Source organism: Siniperca chuatsi, linkage group LG9 (assembly GCF_020085105.1).
Source record: "Siniperca chuatsi isolate FFG_IHB_CAS linkage group LG9, ASM2008510v1, whole genome shotgun sequence".
Classification (NCBI taxonomy): domain Eukaryota; kingdom Metazoa; phylum Chordata; class Actinopteri; order Centrarchiformes; family Sinipercidae; genus Siniperca; species Siniperca chuatsi.
In genome coordinates, this window is record NC_058050.1 from 3,535,705 (window position 1) to 3,548,757 (window position 13,053).

Sequence of the window (13,053 nt, forward strand, 5' to 3'; positions counted from 1 at the left end):
TGATTTCTGTCCAAAGCCAACGTTCAGTGCCAGTGCAGGAAGTAGTAGCGAGGCAGTAAGTAAGGGCATGGAGGTTGGGGTGGTGTGCCGGCATGTAACATGACAGACTTTTGGAGTTCAGAGTTCACATTTCATCACAGAGCTGCAATTAACGTTCGCCTTTTCATTAACTGTAAGCTCAATGTTTCCCTGACCTTAAACAAGTGTTTTAGTTGCCTAATAGCGACCATGCCCTAACCTTAACCTTCACTATACCATAGATTTCATGTGCCAATTGTGTAAAGCAAGAAACATTGGCATGGACACACAAATCACTTAACGTAATCTGGGGGTTTTGCAGCATCTCAGTATCTACGTTCTTGTCTGGCGATAGGGTTCAGAATACATGGGTGAACAGCTATTGTTTTAAAAGCATACTCCAGTGATTCGATTTAATAATGCACTTCTGTAAAGTTGAGAGACTTGAGAGAGACAAGTGTTTTTGGAAGTAAGTAAGTCAAGTAAGTCAAGTGAAGTAACTTGAGTACTTTTCTCAGAATTGACAAAGCTCGACTTGACAATGTCCTCAGTGGCTCTAGCCACAGAGGACAGGACAAATTGACTGTTTTCTGTTTACGCTTTGGGACTAGTCACTGATCTGTAAGTGTAAAATCAGCAGAATGCCCCTTTTAGCAAACTTCTCCATAGCTAAACCTGAAAGCCCCCTGGTGAGAGTTGATGATTGGGTCATTTAGGATGAGGCCTTGTAAGGTTAAAGTAAGATTCAAGATTGGCTTTAATTAAGGTTTAAGATTTTTTTTGTTCAACCTGGACCATGTTTGCTATTGGTGTATTTGTTGGTTGGGCTCAGCTTTCAGAGATTGTGTGTGCTCTGGACAAACAGCAGCTGAGGTGGACAGGCAGTTCAAAAACATTGAGGACTTGGAGATTGGTAATATAGTCTTTCTATCAAATTGGGTGTGCTACCTACTGTTAACCTTGTATCTCTGTCCAGGGGCATTGTTTTCCACAAACCTTGTGTCTGTCTATCATAGAAGGATGTTGCCCCCTGTCCTTCATTCCCCTTCCCGGAACCATTGGCTTTATTGGGGAAGATTTACTGCTTCATTCAGGGCTTTCTCATTTTCCACCATCGGCCACTGCTAGACTCTCTGGAAGCTTTAGCTCTGTTTGTGCAGGAAAGACAGTTCCCTATTTGTGTTGTGCCGTAACTCCAGTAACACGTTTTTTGGATGTATATTCACATCTGTGAGATGGACGGCAATACTGAAATGGTAAAATTCTAAGCCAACTGAATTGCAAAACTGCTCTTGTCCTGATGACAACATGTTCATGGTTGCCACAATACACTCCAGTTGACATGCTGCTTTTATAGAGAACACACGCTGTGTGTTAAAATAGAAATAACACTTCTTTGTTAAACCTGACAGCAGTTTATATGCCTTGTAGACATTGTTGGATTGGAGACTGATCGGCTTTGAGTAACTGTATGTTGCCTCTGATACAGCTACAGTAATCCTGATATGAAAAGAAATGGCAGCTTTCAAAGCACATTCATAAATAGATCAACATTGCTTTTAAGCAAGGTGTTACTTCTTTTCTGTTGTCAGCACTCGGACTGTAGCAATCATCTACTGATACGAATAATGATACAGATTTTCAAGATTTTTTAAATATTATTTTAACTAATGGCTCTGATAACACAAAGAGTCATCTTGGTGTTGATTTTGATGTTCAGAAAAATGAATTCATCATTTTACTTCCATTCTATTTGTGAGGACTGTGTACAGGAGAAAGTCTTATGGGCCAGTGGGCGTGATATGACCTGCAATATCGACTGTGGCCACTATGGCAAAATCGCCGCACAGCTACACCCCGGTGTTGTGAGCTTGACCCTGATATACTCCAAAAAAGATGTGAACAGCAACATGGACAATGGACACACACAGGCACTTCTGTACATACTACTCAGAAGCGATCCCTTGCAGACATGACCACTGACCAAACTTATGTTATGTGGACCCTCGTGGCTATACATATGCTGAAAGTTTAATTTGCCCTTAAGTGTTAACATTGCCTTATAGACCCTCAACCTTTTTTTGTCATTTGGATTTCTTTATTTTCTATGACAAGCAGCACTGTATCCTGTACTGCTGTAACTCCTTTCTCTTCCTCCTGACCCTTTCCGACATTCTTAGACTTAGTTCAGGCAGAATATTGTATTAAACTCCTGGTATTCTCTCTCCATGGAATCTCATGGAATTTTTCACTGCAATTATCAACAGCTCACTCAACTGTGCATTGTTTGGTTTGTTTGTTCTGAGGTGAAGCTGTTTCCTGTGTAATTTTTATCTCATCTGTATAAATTAGCATTTCTTTTGTTATTTATATGTCTTTATTGCATGTTTTTACTGTGTTTATTTCAATTACGTCTTAAGTCCTAGTAAAAAAAGTAAAATGAACCTAATCTAAATAACTGCATTCAAATTTCAACTTCACTGTAGTGCAACTGCAGATGATGATGATGATGATGATGATGACAAACTGGATGACATTGATGATAATACACTGATGGAGGAGGAGGGTGCTTTGCAGAAGTGATGGAGGTCCTGACAGTGAAGATGAGCTTCTACCTCCAGTGGTGCAGCCTTGGCCTTGCAGGTATCAATTGCAGTCTGATCGGATGCCGCTGGGATCTGTGGGAGGAAGGACTGTTTAGCTTGTGCCAAGTTCTTTCACCCTGCTCTCTTTCAGCATGAAAACAGCAACCCTGCTGCAGCTGCTAAAACACAGTCCTCACAGCAAACATCACCCTTATTAGCTAACAACACTTTGTGATATTCACTGCATTCTTGTTGTACCCCTATGTTCCCTCAACCAGCCTCCTGTTGCCTACTTCACATTTCCCAGAATTCCTTTCAACAACCCACAAAAGCAAGGCCATGAACTTGTTGCTCTCAGTAAATGTAGGTGGAGAGAGCAATAGAAAGAGCAGTACAAAGAGGCAGAATGAATTTATCCTTTTGAGAAAACTGCTGAGCGTTGTGCCTTTAGTCAAACAAGCATTGTTTCTCCATTGTAGATAACTGAGTTTACTAACCCTTTAATAATAAATGTCTCCCACTACAATTGTTGAATCTCAGAAAAGAAGCCCTCGCTCTTTCATTCTGTCTGGTTGACACCAAGAGTTGTTGTTTACTGTTTAATTGAAAATTGTTATTTTTCTACTGTTCCACCAAACTAACTGGCACTGGAAATGACAACAAAATGTCACTTAACCGTGAGTAAGAAAAACTATGACGGCATGTTAGGGCTATGTAAGTTAAAAATAAATATATAAATAAAATAAAAATAAAAAATATATAGATATATATATATATAGATACACATATATATTACAGAGTTGGGTGAGGGAGGTAAAACGAGAAAAACACTTGGATATTCTTTGAGATTATAAAGTCATACATTTGCAAGAAAAAGTCAGAAATTCTCTGAGATTAAAGTCACAAATTTACAAGAAAAAACTTGGAAAAATTGTGTTTTCCGAGTAATAATACAAGACAAGAGTCAGTGCAGACATAAGAGAAGAGGTGGCGCTTTCAGACAGGCAGATATGAGGGACTGCAACAAAGCCACTTGAAAGCATGTGTCACATCTTAGTCATTTATAAATGTCTGCATGTCTTCCCCATTTTTTTATGCTTTTGATCTTTGAACAGAAGGACGTAGCTCATAATACTGGTTGCAGCTTAGATGTGACAGCTGTTATTAACAACTGCATACCTGGCTTTTAATGGAGTACAGAGCCTTTAATAACACAAGCACATCTAAAAAAACAGAGTTTTTTTCTCGTAAATTTGGGACTTTATAATCTCAGAGAATATTTGAGGTTATTTTCTCCTAAATGTACCACTTTAATCTCTGCGTTTTTTTCTGGAATATTTCCCCCCTCCCCCGGCTCCGTATTTTTCTTTAACCTACAATGGCCCTAAAACACTGTCATAAAAAACACACCATCAAATATCAAAATAGTCCCACAATGCCAAACACATCACCAACCAATGTTTTTCCATCTGTCTTTATGTCTCCACAGAGGAAAGCCCAACATTAAGCCTGCAATCATTCCGAAAAATAGGCCATAGTCACATTTGGATGAAACACTGAGCTTACAGTCTCTTCAATTTGTCAGGCTAGTCAGTGTAATCTTGAGCCTACTTTGACATTATTAGCTCAGTGAATTATGTTTTCATTCCTCACAGGTAGAGATATGTGTAGCTTTATTAATAAATGCATGACCCAACTTCCTCTGCCCTCAGCTGCTGAATTGGGTCAGCGGCAGGTCGGCCGTCTCATCTCTCTCTCTGCCCTCACAGCTGGAGGGCAGCTATATTTGTTGTCATCCAGCAAAGTCTGGCAAACACTGTTGGAGGGAATATATATTTTTAAAAGTAATAAGCTTAGTTTTACTTACTACATAGTTCTCATGTTAAAAAGTTACTTTCACTGAGTTAGTAGTTGTTGTTAGTTAGTTGAGTTGTTGTAATTTAAAATGGCATGCAACGGTATCTTTTAAAACAACAAACTAAACTGATTTACATCAGGCCTAACTTTTTTTTCCAGGTTGCAGCCAGTTTGACTCTGTGAAATGCAGTGGGATTTTGACTTGTCCCCACTTATTCTTAAAGTTTGAAAGACTCAAAATCATAATCTACTTGCTACTTACTTTCTTCAATTGATCACAAGATCATAGACAAATGTGTAGAGTCGCTATTTATCACAAAAAAGTTCACTGACTACTTTCGCTATATTTTTTAAAAGAATACTTCGACATTTTGGGAAATATGCTTATTCACTTTCTTGCTGAGAATTAGATGATCTCATGTCTGTCTGTCATGTCCCAGCTGAAACTGGGAGCAGGTTAGTATAGCTTAGCATAAAGAGGGTTTGCTGTTCTGCGGTCACATATCCACACTTGCCCATTGCAACCACAGCCAAATGCCTTGGAGCACCTCAGCAGAGACAATGAGGGCGAAGCAAAGGGGTCCTTCCCCAAGCAGCGCTACAGTGCCCACCTGAGAATCAAACCAGGACCTTCTGAGGCAAGTTTGCAATTAATAAATAAAAATTACTTGACTTGACTTAAAGGCCCTGCACACCCACACTGGTGTTTTGAGTTAGTCTGCCTGATTAGACCCCTGCTCAGGCTAAAGGTGGGCTGAGCTATGCTGGGAATTATGTGACGTCGCCTAACCCAATGTACCAGTAAATGTACTGATAAAGGTGTAAGTTAACAACTGCCACAGGAGATGTCAATCAAGCACCCACTGTACACGCCTAAACAGTCCTGGGAGGAGGTTTTATCACGCAACATAAGTGAAAATACATATGCGTACCCAAGGTGTGCAGGGCCTTTAACTCTGATTTCACGCCTGCCTCTTCAACCTTTAGGTTCCTGCTGCCTATTTTACCGTGCAACCTAAGTTTTATGTACAAACAGTACTTCCAAACATTGGTTGGTTGCCAAAGTTTGAAGTGGACTGACATAAAGATTTGGCAATATTTAGTATTTCAACTGGTGGTTGGAAACCTCCTATACTACTACCGTACTCTCTACATGGTAGCAGAGCGGTTTCCTGTTAAAAAGACTGTCTGGAGCTGAGAGATTAAATCCCCGAAAACATCCTATTAGAGCGTCTGTGTACAAGTCAGTAAAATCAACTAAAAGTAAAGTTTACCTGAAGGTCGCGGACCCCTCTGTTAGTGAACGTCAACACATAGACCATTGCCTGGCCGCCCACATACAGCATGTCGCTCCCTTCCTGGTGGTACATGCTGATGTAGTTCTCAGGTTTGTTGAAGTGGAACCTGGATGGCTCTGTGAATCATAACAAAATATATTAGAGATAAGCTGGCAGACAAGAGCTTTGCTAGGGTACATTGTTGTTTTAATTGTTAAAATGTATGTTTTTCTTTGTGCAATGAAAATATGCCCTGTGGTAATAAAGTTTAATTAATGTAAATGAACTAAACTCAATTAAATGTATTCTAAAAACAAAACAAAAAAACAACAACAGCAACCATTTTGGATTTTAATAACATAAAACTTCTGCTGTCACTAATTATTACTACTACTAAGTTAATAATTAAGAAGGAGAAGGAAGAAGAACATGTACAGCATTTTTCCAATCACAGTTTAAAAGCAATTTCCAAATGATAGGGAATCAATCAAATCAACAGTTAAAGCAAAAAAAAAAACAAGGTACTGTGATGAAAAAGATTCATAAAGTAAAGGTTAAACACAATAACAAAAGGTCGATGCATAAAAGCAAAATTGAGTTTCAGGAAGTTATTTAAAAAGATGATCCAGATTTAGTCAGCCTAAGCTCTTCGGGCAGGTCGAATCAAAGTCTAGAAGCCCCGATGGCAAAAAGCCAAACCTCTGGATTTTAATCTACATCTAATCTGCCGTCAATACGAGAGCCAGCTCGAGGACTCCTGGCTATGTACTGGTTTGATTTACCAAAACACTCGATCTGATATTACTGTCCTTCGTGGTTTTAGATTAAACTGGGAGCCTTTTCAGAATCCTGGCTTGGGTGTTAGAGGAAAAGGGCATTTGGTGGGAGCATAAATATCACTGAAATAATCATGTGAGCAAATTCCATCACAGATGCTTGGTTGAATTACACTCAGGACACCTCCAGTAGCCTCAAAAGTTCCTTTTGCCATTTCTGATTCACCCATCCAATCAGACTCACACTTACCTACACTGCAACTGTGCCTGCATTTAAAAATAGATTAAAATCACTGCTACTATTTAAACGATGTGGTTACATGCGGAACATGTACTAAAAGTCATCTTGAAGATATAAACCAGTTCTACAAAAAACTGCCGTGCCTAATAATGGATGCTATATAATTAAACAAGGGGTTTATAAAACATCATGATTTCAAGCCCTTTAATAGGCCTGCCAGCCCTTTTCTTTCATTTGGTCTCTGCTCCTGTAGTATATGTCTCCATTTATTTTGTCAAGAGACATTTCAGAAAATTCCAGTCTGAAGAGTTTAAAAGCTTTTGAGGCAAACCAACCAGCTACCTGTTAAGGCTTCTGACAATAAATAAAATAAAATAACAATACTGTATGAAATCTGAGAAGAAAAAAGATAAACTATTACAAACAGGGTCATTGCCAGGAAATGTAGAAAAGGGGGAAAAATAAGAAATGAATTGCTTATCCAGCAATTCATTTCTGAACAGCTTTCATTTTAAACAAAGATACTTCATGACTTGAAAATAAAATCTAAATTTAATTCTAAACTGATGATGCATTTTTCTCTAAATGTTTCAATATAGATAGATAGATAGATACACTAATAATGAAGAGGGGGTTCTACAGTCATGGTTACATGGTGTTTTGTAATGATTTTCTTCTCATCCCTAAAATAAAGACATCCAGTCTGACAGCAAAGCCAGGATGAAGTGGTGGTGATCACTGATACAGGTTGCTAGCCAACCAACTAAGTTTCTATGGAAACAGTGGCCTCTCTGATTGGCGGGAATCTAATTGATGAAGCTTGTACTTCAAGGCCAGTGTGGCCAATGGCTTAGGTAAGAACATATATATTAATTCCACTATCTGACGATCTTGAGAGGAACTCCTTGTAGCTGGCAGAGCACACAGACAGATAAATATTTGCTACAGAAGTTCAGAAGCAGAACATCATAGCTTCCCAAGTATGCCTCTGTTAATTCAGTCTGGTTTCAACAACAGAGAAAAGGTTAATCTTCTGTTAAATAGGCCCAATGGGCCCAATGCAAATTCCACCTAGAATTTTAAAATAATAATAACATAATGGTAGTGGTAATATTAATATCAATAAAGTAATAATAATAGGAATGATAGTCATAATGACAATAATAGTAACAAGGCCAATAACAACAACTGTAGTAGCTGTTGTCGAGCAGGAACACGGGGGCAGCAGGTGGCCCACAACCACAGATCCAGACTCTGCAGCTCCGGAGGCAGAAATACCTGCTGAAAGCGACAGAAGGAGAGAGGAGAGAGAAGAGAAAGCACGGAACTATGGGAGAGAGATGTCAAGTTAATAACATACAGTAATGGGATGAAAATGCATACAGATGGAGAGGGGGAGGAGGCGAGAGGAGCGAGGTGCATCATGGGAAGTCTCCCGGCAGTCTAGGCCTACAGCAGAATAAACTCTGAATGTAACACACAAACATTGTTTGTTTACCAGAAAACTCCACAAGGCACCTTTAAAATGCCACCTAGACTAAGTTTCTCCCCCACCTTTCCCTGACTGGACAAAGTGTCTGACTGTCATAGATGCTGTCCCACCTCTTTAAATAACCAAAAGCATACAGGAGGAACAGGATGTACAGTCATTTTAACAGTGTCTTATTCCATGTCTTTCTTAACACAATTTCAAAAGGGTCACACATCTGGTATGTCACATTCTGGATGTAATTTCAACTCCTAACTTCTCTCTTACGCTCCACGTGTGAGCATGTGTTTCTTTTTTCCTTAGACATTCAATCATTGTTGCTGGGTGAAAACATTGAATTTTCAAAAGGTCAGCTTTTCAGGAACTAGGAAAAACAGCCTTGTTTTTTAGCTTGTTTTTCAAAAAAAGGCTTCATTAAACTCAAGGGCTGTAGAGTTCCTTAGTCTCAGAGGAGCATGTTTCAAATTAGTGAATCACTTTTAAAGAAACTAATTGCTAATTGCACTAAGAAATGCTAATTAAAGAAGAGTAAAGCGCAGATGTTATTTTTGGGAATATTTTCCAGTTGTACATGAACAAAGCATTCTGGATATTGAAAAAAACAGCAGAGGCAAAGTCAAATGGTTTTTGGCCTTGAAGCTTTCAAAACTTTTCTATTTACCAGCAGATCATATAACACAAGTTATTTAATATACATAGAATCATTCACTGCAAAGTGGTTTTGTGGATGGACCTCAAGGCCCTCCATTATGAACTTGACAAAAATCAGGCTCATGGTTCAACAGGGTTTTTGTAGTGAGGTGTTCAGGCCTTCAACTGAGAGAAGGTCAACACAAACGATGGCTGAACTTTGGCAAAATGATCTGATATTTGGGATGCAGCTGTATATGTCAAATTAGCCTTGAGATGAGCTGTTGTCTGTCTTTCAGTCCTTTACTCACTCTCACTGTCTCTTTCTTTGCGTTTGTCTCGATATCTGTCCTATTTCTCTCCTTTTATGTCTCTGATTTAGATTCTCTTTGTGTTTGTCCTGCTTTGCGTCTCTCTGCCTTTTGATATCCTTGTCAGTGTCAAGCAGACATATTCAAAATGAGGTGTATACACATAATGTACAGTAAAGTAAGGCAGACTTTCATTTTCTCTCACCCTATTCACTACCTAAACCAAATGCTAATGCAGTCATTTAAAGAAGTGAGGAGAAGCACAAAACATTTGACCAACCTTTCTCATATTTTCTTACCTGAACAAACATACTTTCACACACGCATGTGTGTATACGTATTAAATATTATTATTGTTTTTTTATTATTTTGATTAAAGCTACACTAATCACTATTTTTATACTATGATTGGGTTAAATGTCTATGTGTAAAGTGAAAATGTTTGCTTGTAGCGATGAACCCACAGAGAATTATCACCGCTCAGCTCTACGTGTCTTTTTAGCATCTTTCAGCCCATTGCTTTGGTTTTCTGGCCTGTAACTCTACTGTTTTGGTTCTGCCTCCCTGTCACACCAATTCCACCAGCAGCAGGGAGCAGTTTTCAGAGAAAAAGATCTGATAGACCAACTTTACTCCACCTGCCCAACAACAAACAGCACAAAGAAGTTGGAGACTAGGTGGTGAACATAATGGAGCATTTAGCAGCTCAGCCACTTGTACTTCTCAGGAGTTGCTAAGGAACAAAAACAGAACTAAAAGCAGAGTAAATATTGGATTTAAATTCATCAGGATGACAGACGACTCCACGACACACAACTCATGAATGCTAATGTGTAAAGTGTCTGCTTGCTAAAATATTAGCCACATCAACTTAATAAGGCGATGATATGTGAAATGTGTGTGATGTTCTTCTTATTAAGGAATTTTGGCCCAAAGTGGCCAAAAAAAACAAACAAAAAAAAACAGTAATGCTGTGTTGACAATGTTTTTTTGCATTAATATTAATCAATATTAATTATTTTTTGTTTTCTATGGTATGTGCCTATTGCATGTCCTGATGACAGTTGCATTCATATATACAGTATATAGGCCTACACCTGGCTGAGACTAATGCACTCTAATATAACAGACCTGCAACAGATCCTACCTTCACTCGGGTAATAATTATAATGATCGGTATGTGTTGAGAATGCTGTGTGTCATCTGGGGTTGCAAAGCGGGACATTTGGCGCTGTCCACGGTGCTGAAACAGCGCCAGCTCCTTGTGAAGGTTTTTGCACTTCAGGCTCAAACTGCGCCTTTGATGGATTTCCTGTGACAGTTTTCTACCTGTACACTGTGTGTGTGTGTGTGTGTGTGTGTGTGTGTGCGCGCGCGCCCGCCCTAACGACAGGCATTTATAGCTCACCCTGCAATAGCATAACAACGAGTTTGATTGATATGGCATGCACGTCTGGGGCCGTCATCTTGTGCGTTTTGTACTGTGCTCATCCGCGGGGAGGGGAGGGATAGAGATACAGATAACTTGACACACACTGACACACAGCCCCCATCTTTACTGATTGCTGAATACATTAGAGGACTGTGTGAGGTGTAAAAAGGCGTGAGTGGAATAGATAACTAGGAGTCGGCGTGGAATTTTCCATTTATTGCTCCCCCTTCTCCCTTTGTCCATTTCTGTAGGCTATAGTTGTACATGTATGTATGTGTTTATGGCGGCTGCTACCCTAAAGAAACCCTCTCTTTCGCGGGGCCGGACTCCTCTGCTGCAGTGTGAAGCAGCTGCCGTGTCCCGCATTGCAGCTCCGCAAGGACGCGGGAGCTACAGCGACTGTGTCGACCTCAAAAGAGTCATATTTCACAGTAATGATGCTTTTCGGCGGTGGTAGGCGGGTGTTTAAAGGGTGCAGTCTCGCGGTGTGTTTAGGACGAACTGGCGCCATGTTCCTCCAGAAGGCAGGGGAGAGGTTGCTTTTGAGCGCTTCTGGTTTTATTTCGCTCGGTGCGCCTGGAGGTGAGGATTTGGAGGTGACGGTTGCCAATTGGAGCCTATGTGTCCATAACTGATCAACAACGGCGATAGTGCATTTTAGATACGAGCACACGGTGAACTTGTAGTGCACAGAGATAAAGCGAACACACAAGTTGTCAAAAAGACCAACAGAAAAGCCACAAGTTGCAAAAACCTGATCCAAATCATTCAAATGTACTTTTGTACACAGTGCAACCCGGACATTTAATGGAAACATGAAGTGAATGACCGAACTGACCACGAAAACACTCAAGCCATATTCTGTACATGATATCTTTTTAACATTGAGATAATACAGCAGAATTAGTTTCCCTCCAGATGCTCATCATGTTCCAGCCTGTGAACATGTGTACGGGCCTGAATGGTGGAGCGCGTAATTTACTACTCGGTCAGTGGGGGGAGGGCGGTGTATTCAGAGATGAATCCAGAGGTAGCCCCATCAATATGGCTTTATTGGTACTGTTTGTGCAGCTTTCGCAAAAGACAAGACAACATGGGTTAATGAGAAGAACTGGAAAATAACTGGCTACATCACCTCGTGACTAAACCCTCACTCCATTCATTCATTCATTCACTCATCCCTCCATCCATTCACCCATTCATCAATCCATTACCTACCATACACATAACATAGATTAATAAAAACATGCTTGGCGACATAAATAATTGGCTGAATGACTGAATGACAGAAAATATAGCACTGCCTACCGTGCACAACAAATTTCAGCCGAGGTGACTTTCCGGCGATAACCGTGGCAAAAAGCGACAGCAGGATGAAAGAATTCATCTTTCTGGAAGCTCTGCCGTGTGTAGCCGGTTTGTGGAATTATTAAACCGTACGAAGCGCTCCACAAAATCCTTCTTCTTCCTCGCAGCCGCCTCTATGGTCTCTCCCCGATCTACTGCGTCCCAGATCTTTGCCACCGACTGCTGGTCCCAATTCTATCTTGTCCGTCTGCTTCACCGGCAGTTCAGTTTGGAGAAGTCGGGGTATCAGGCTCCACCTCGGAAACAAAAGGCAAAGGGGGGAGTGTAGCCTTTCAGCAGGCACGCAGGAATGAAAAGTGGGATTGAAAAAATTAAATTGACTACAAACAAAATCACTTTTGGTTTACAATTACAGGCGTGCAGGATTACGCGTCATACCTGTTGCTGAGAGTGAAAGATGGTTTTCACAGATATTTCTGCATCTAACTGCACCGTCAGAATTCTGTTGCTCATCTTTTTTTTTTTATTAATCTTATTTTCATTTCACATCCGTTGAGCATCACATAACTTTCTCGTTCGTACCAGCTTGAACATATTTTATAAATTTCACATTTTGTAATGCTGTTGAAATCAGGCCAAAACTATAACAACATAAATAGATACACGTCCTTGTGCAAATGCAGGATAACTAAATGTCATCATTTCACATGAAATTCGGAGATAATATATGAGCCTACAGGCCATTCTCAGGGCCATTTTATATTTGCACACAAGCCCTCACACCAACAGCCAATAATGATATTGCCTCACTGCTTCTACTGTAATGTGGAATCAGTATGTGTCAATAGTCCCTGAGTGCCTGAATGGGAATGAATCAGCAGTCTGGCTCTGCTGTGCTTGCATTTGTGAAGTTAATTGAGTCAAATTTGAAAAATTGAACCATTCTAAATGGTGAACGCCTGTTACTGGAAGCAACCAAACAAATGCTTCCATTTTCACAAGATTGCTGTCTGTGTTAGGCACCATCTAAAGCGTCATCTGGGTTTCTGTGAGAAATTTGAGAGCAGCAAACGTCTTGCAGGGAAAATCAGCATGATGCTATTTTGAAAAACTGAGAAGAGATATTCCT

At 40.0% G+C, this 13,053-nt stretch overlaps 1 protein-coding gene across 2 annotated transcripts in view; it reads right to left on the reverse strand.

Moving 5' to 3' along the window:
* Positions 1–12,589, reverse strand: part of si:ch211-113g11.6 (uncharacterized protein LOC559008 homolog) — a 42,338-nt gene extending 29,749 nt beyond the window's left edge. The window contains exons 1-4 of one of the 2 annotated variants that reach the window (XM_044209506.1): positions 12,363–12,589; positions 11,925–12,253; positions 5,735–5,874; positions 2,634–2,696 (exon numbers count right to left, since the gene is read on the reverse strand). In XM_044209506.1, the coding sequence (XP_044065441.1) occupies positions 2,634–2,696; positions 5,735–5,874; positions 11,925–12,003 (282 nt within the window). In that variant the 5' untranslated portion in view covers positions 12,004–12,253; positions 12,363–12,589. Of the gene's footprint in view, positions 1–2,633; positions 2,697–5,734; positions 5,875–11,924; positions 12,309–12,362 lie in introns of those variants that run through there. The other variant, XM_044209507.1, reaches the window with a different exon arrangement.
* Between the last annotated feature and the right edge of the window lie 464 nt (positions 12,590–13,053).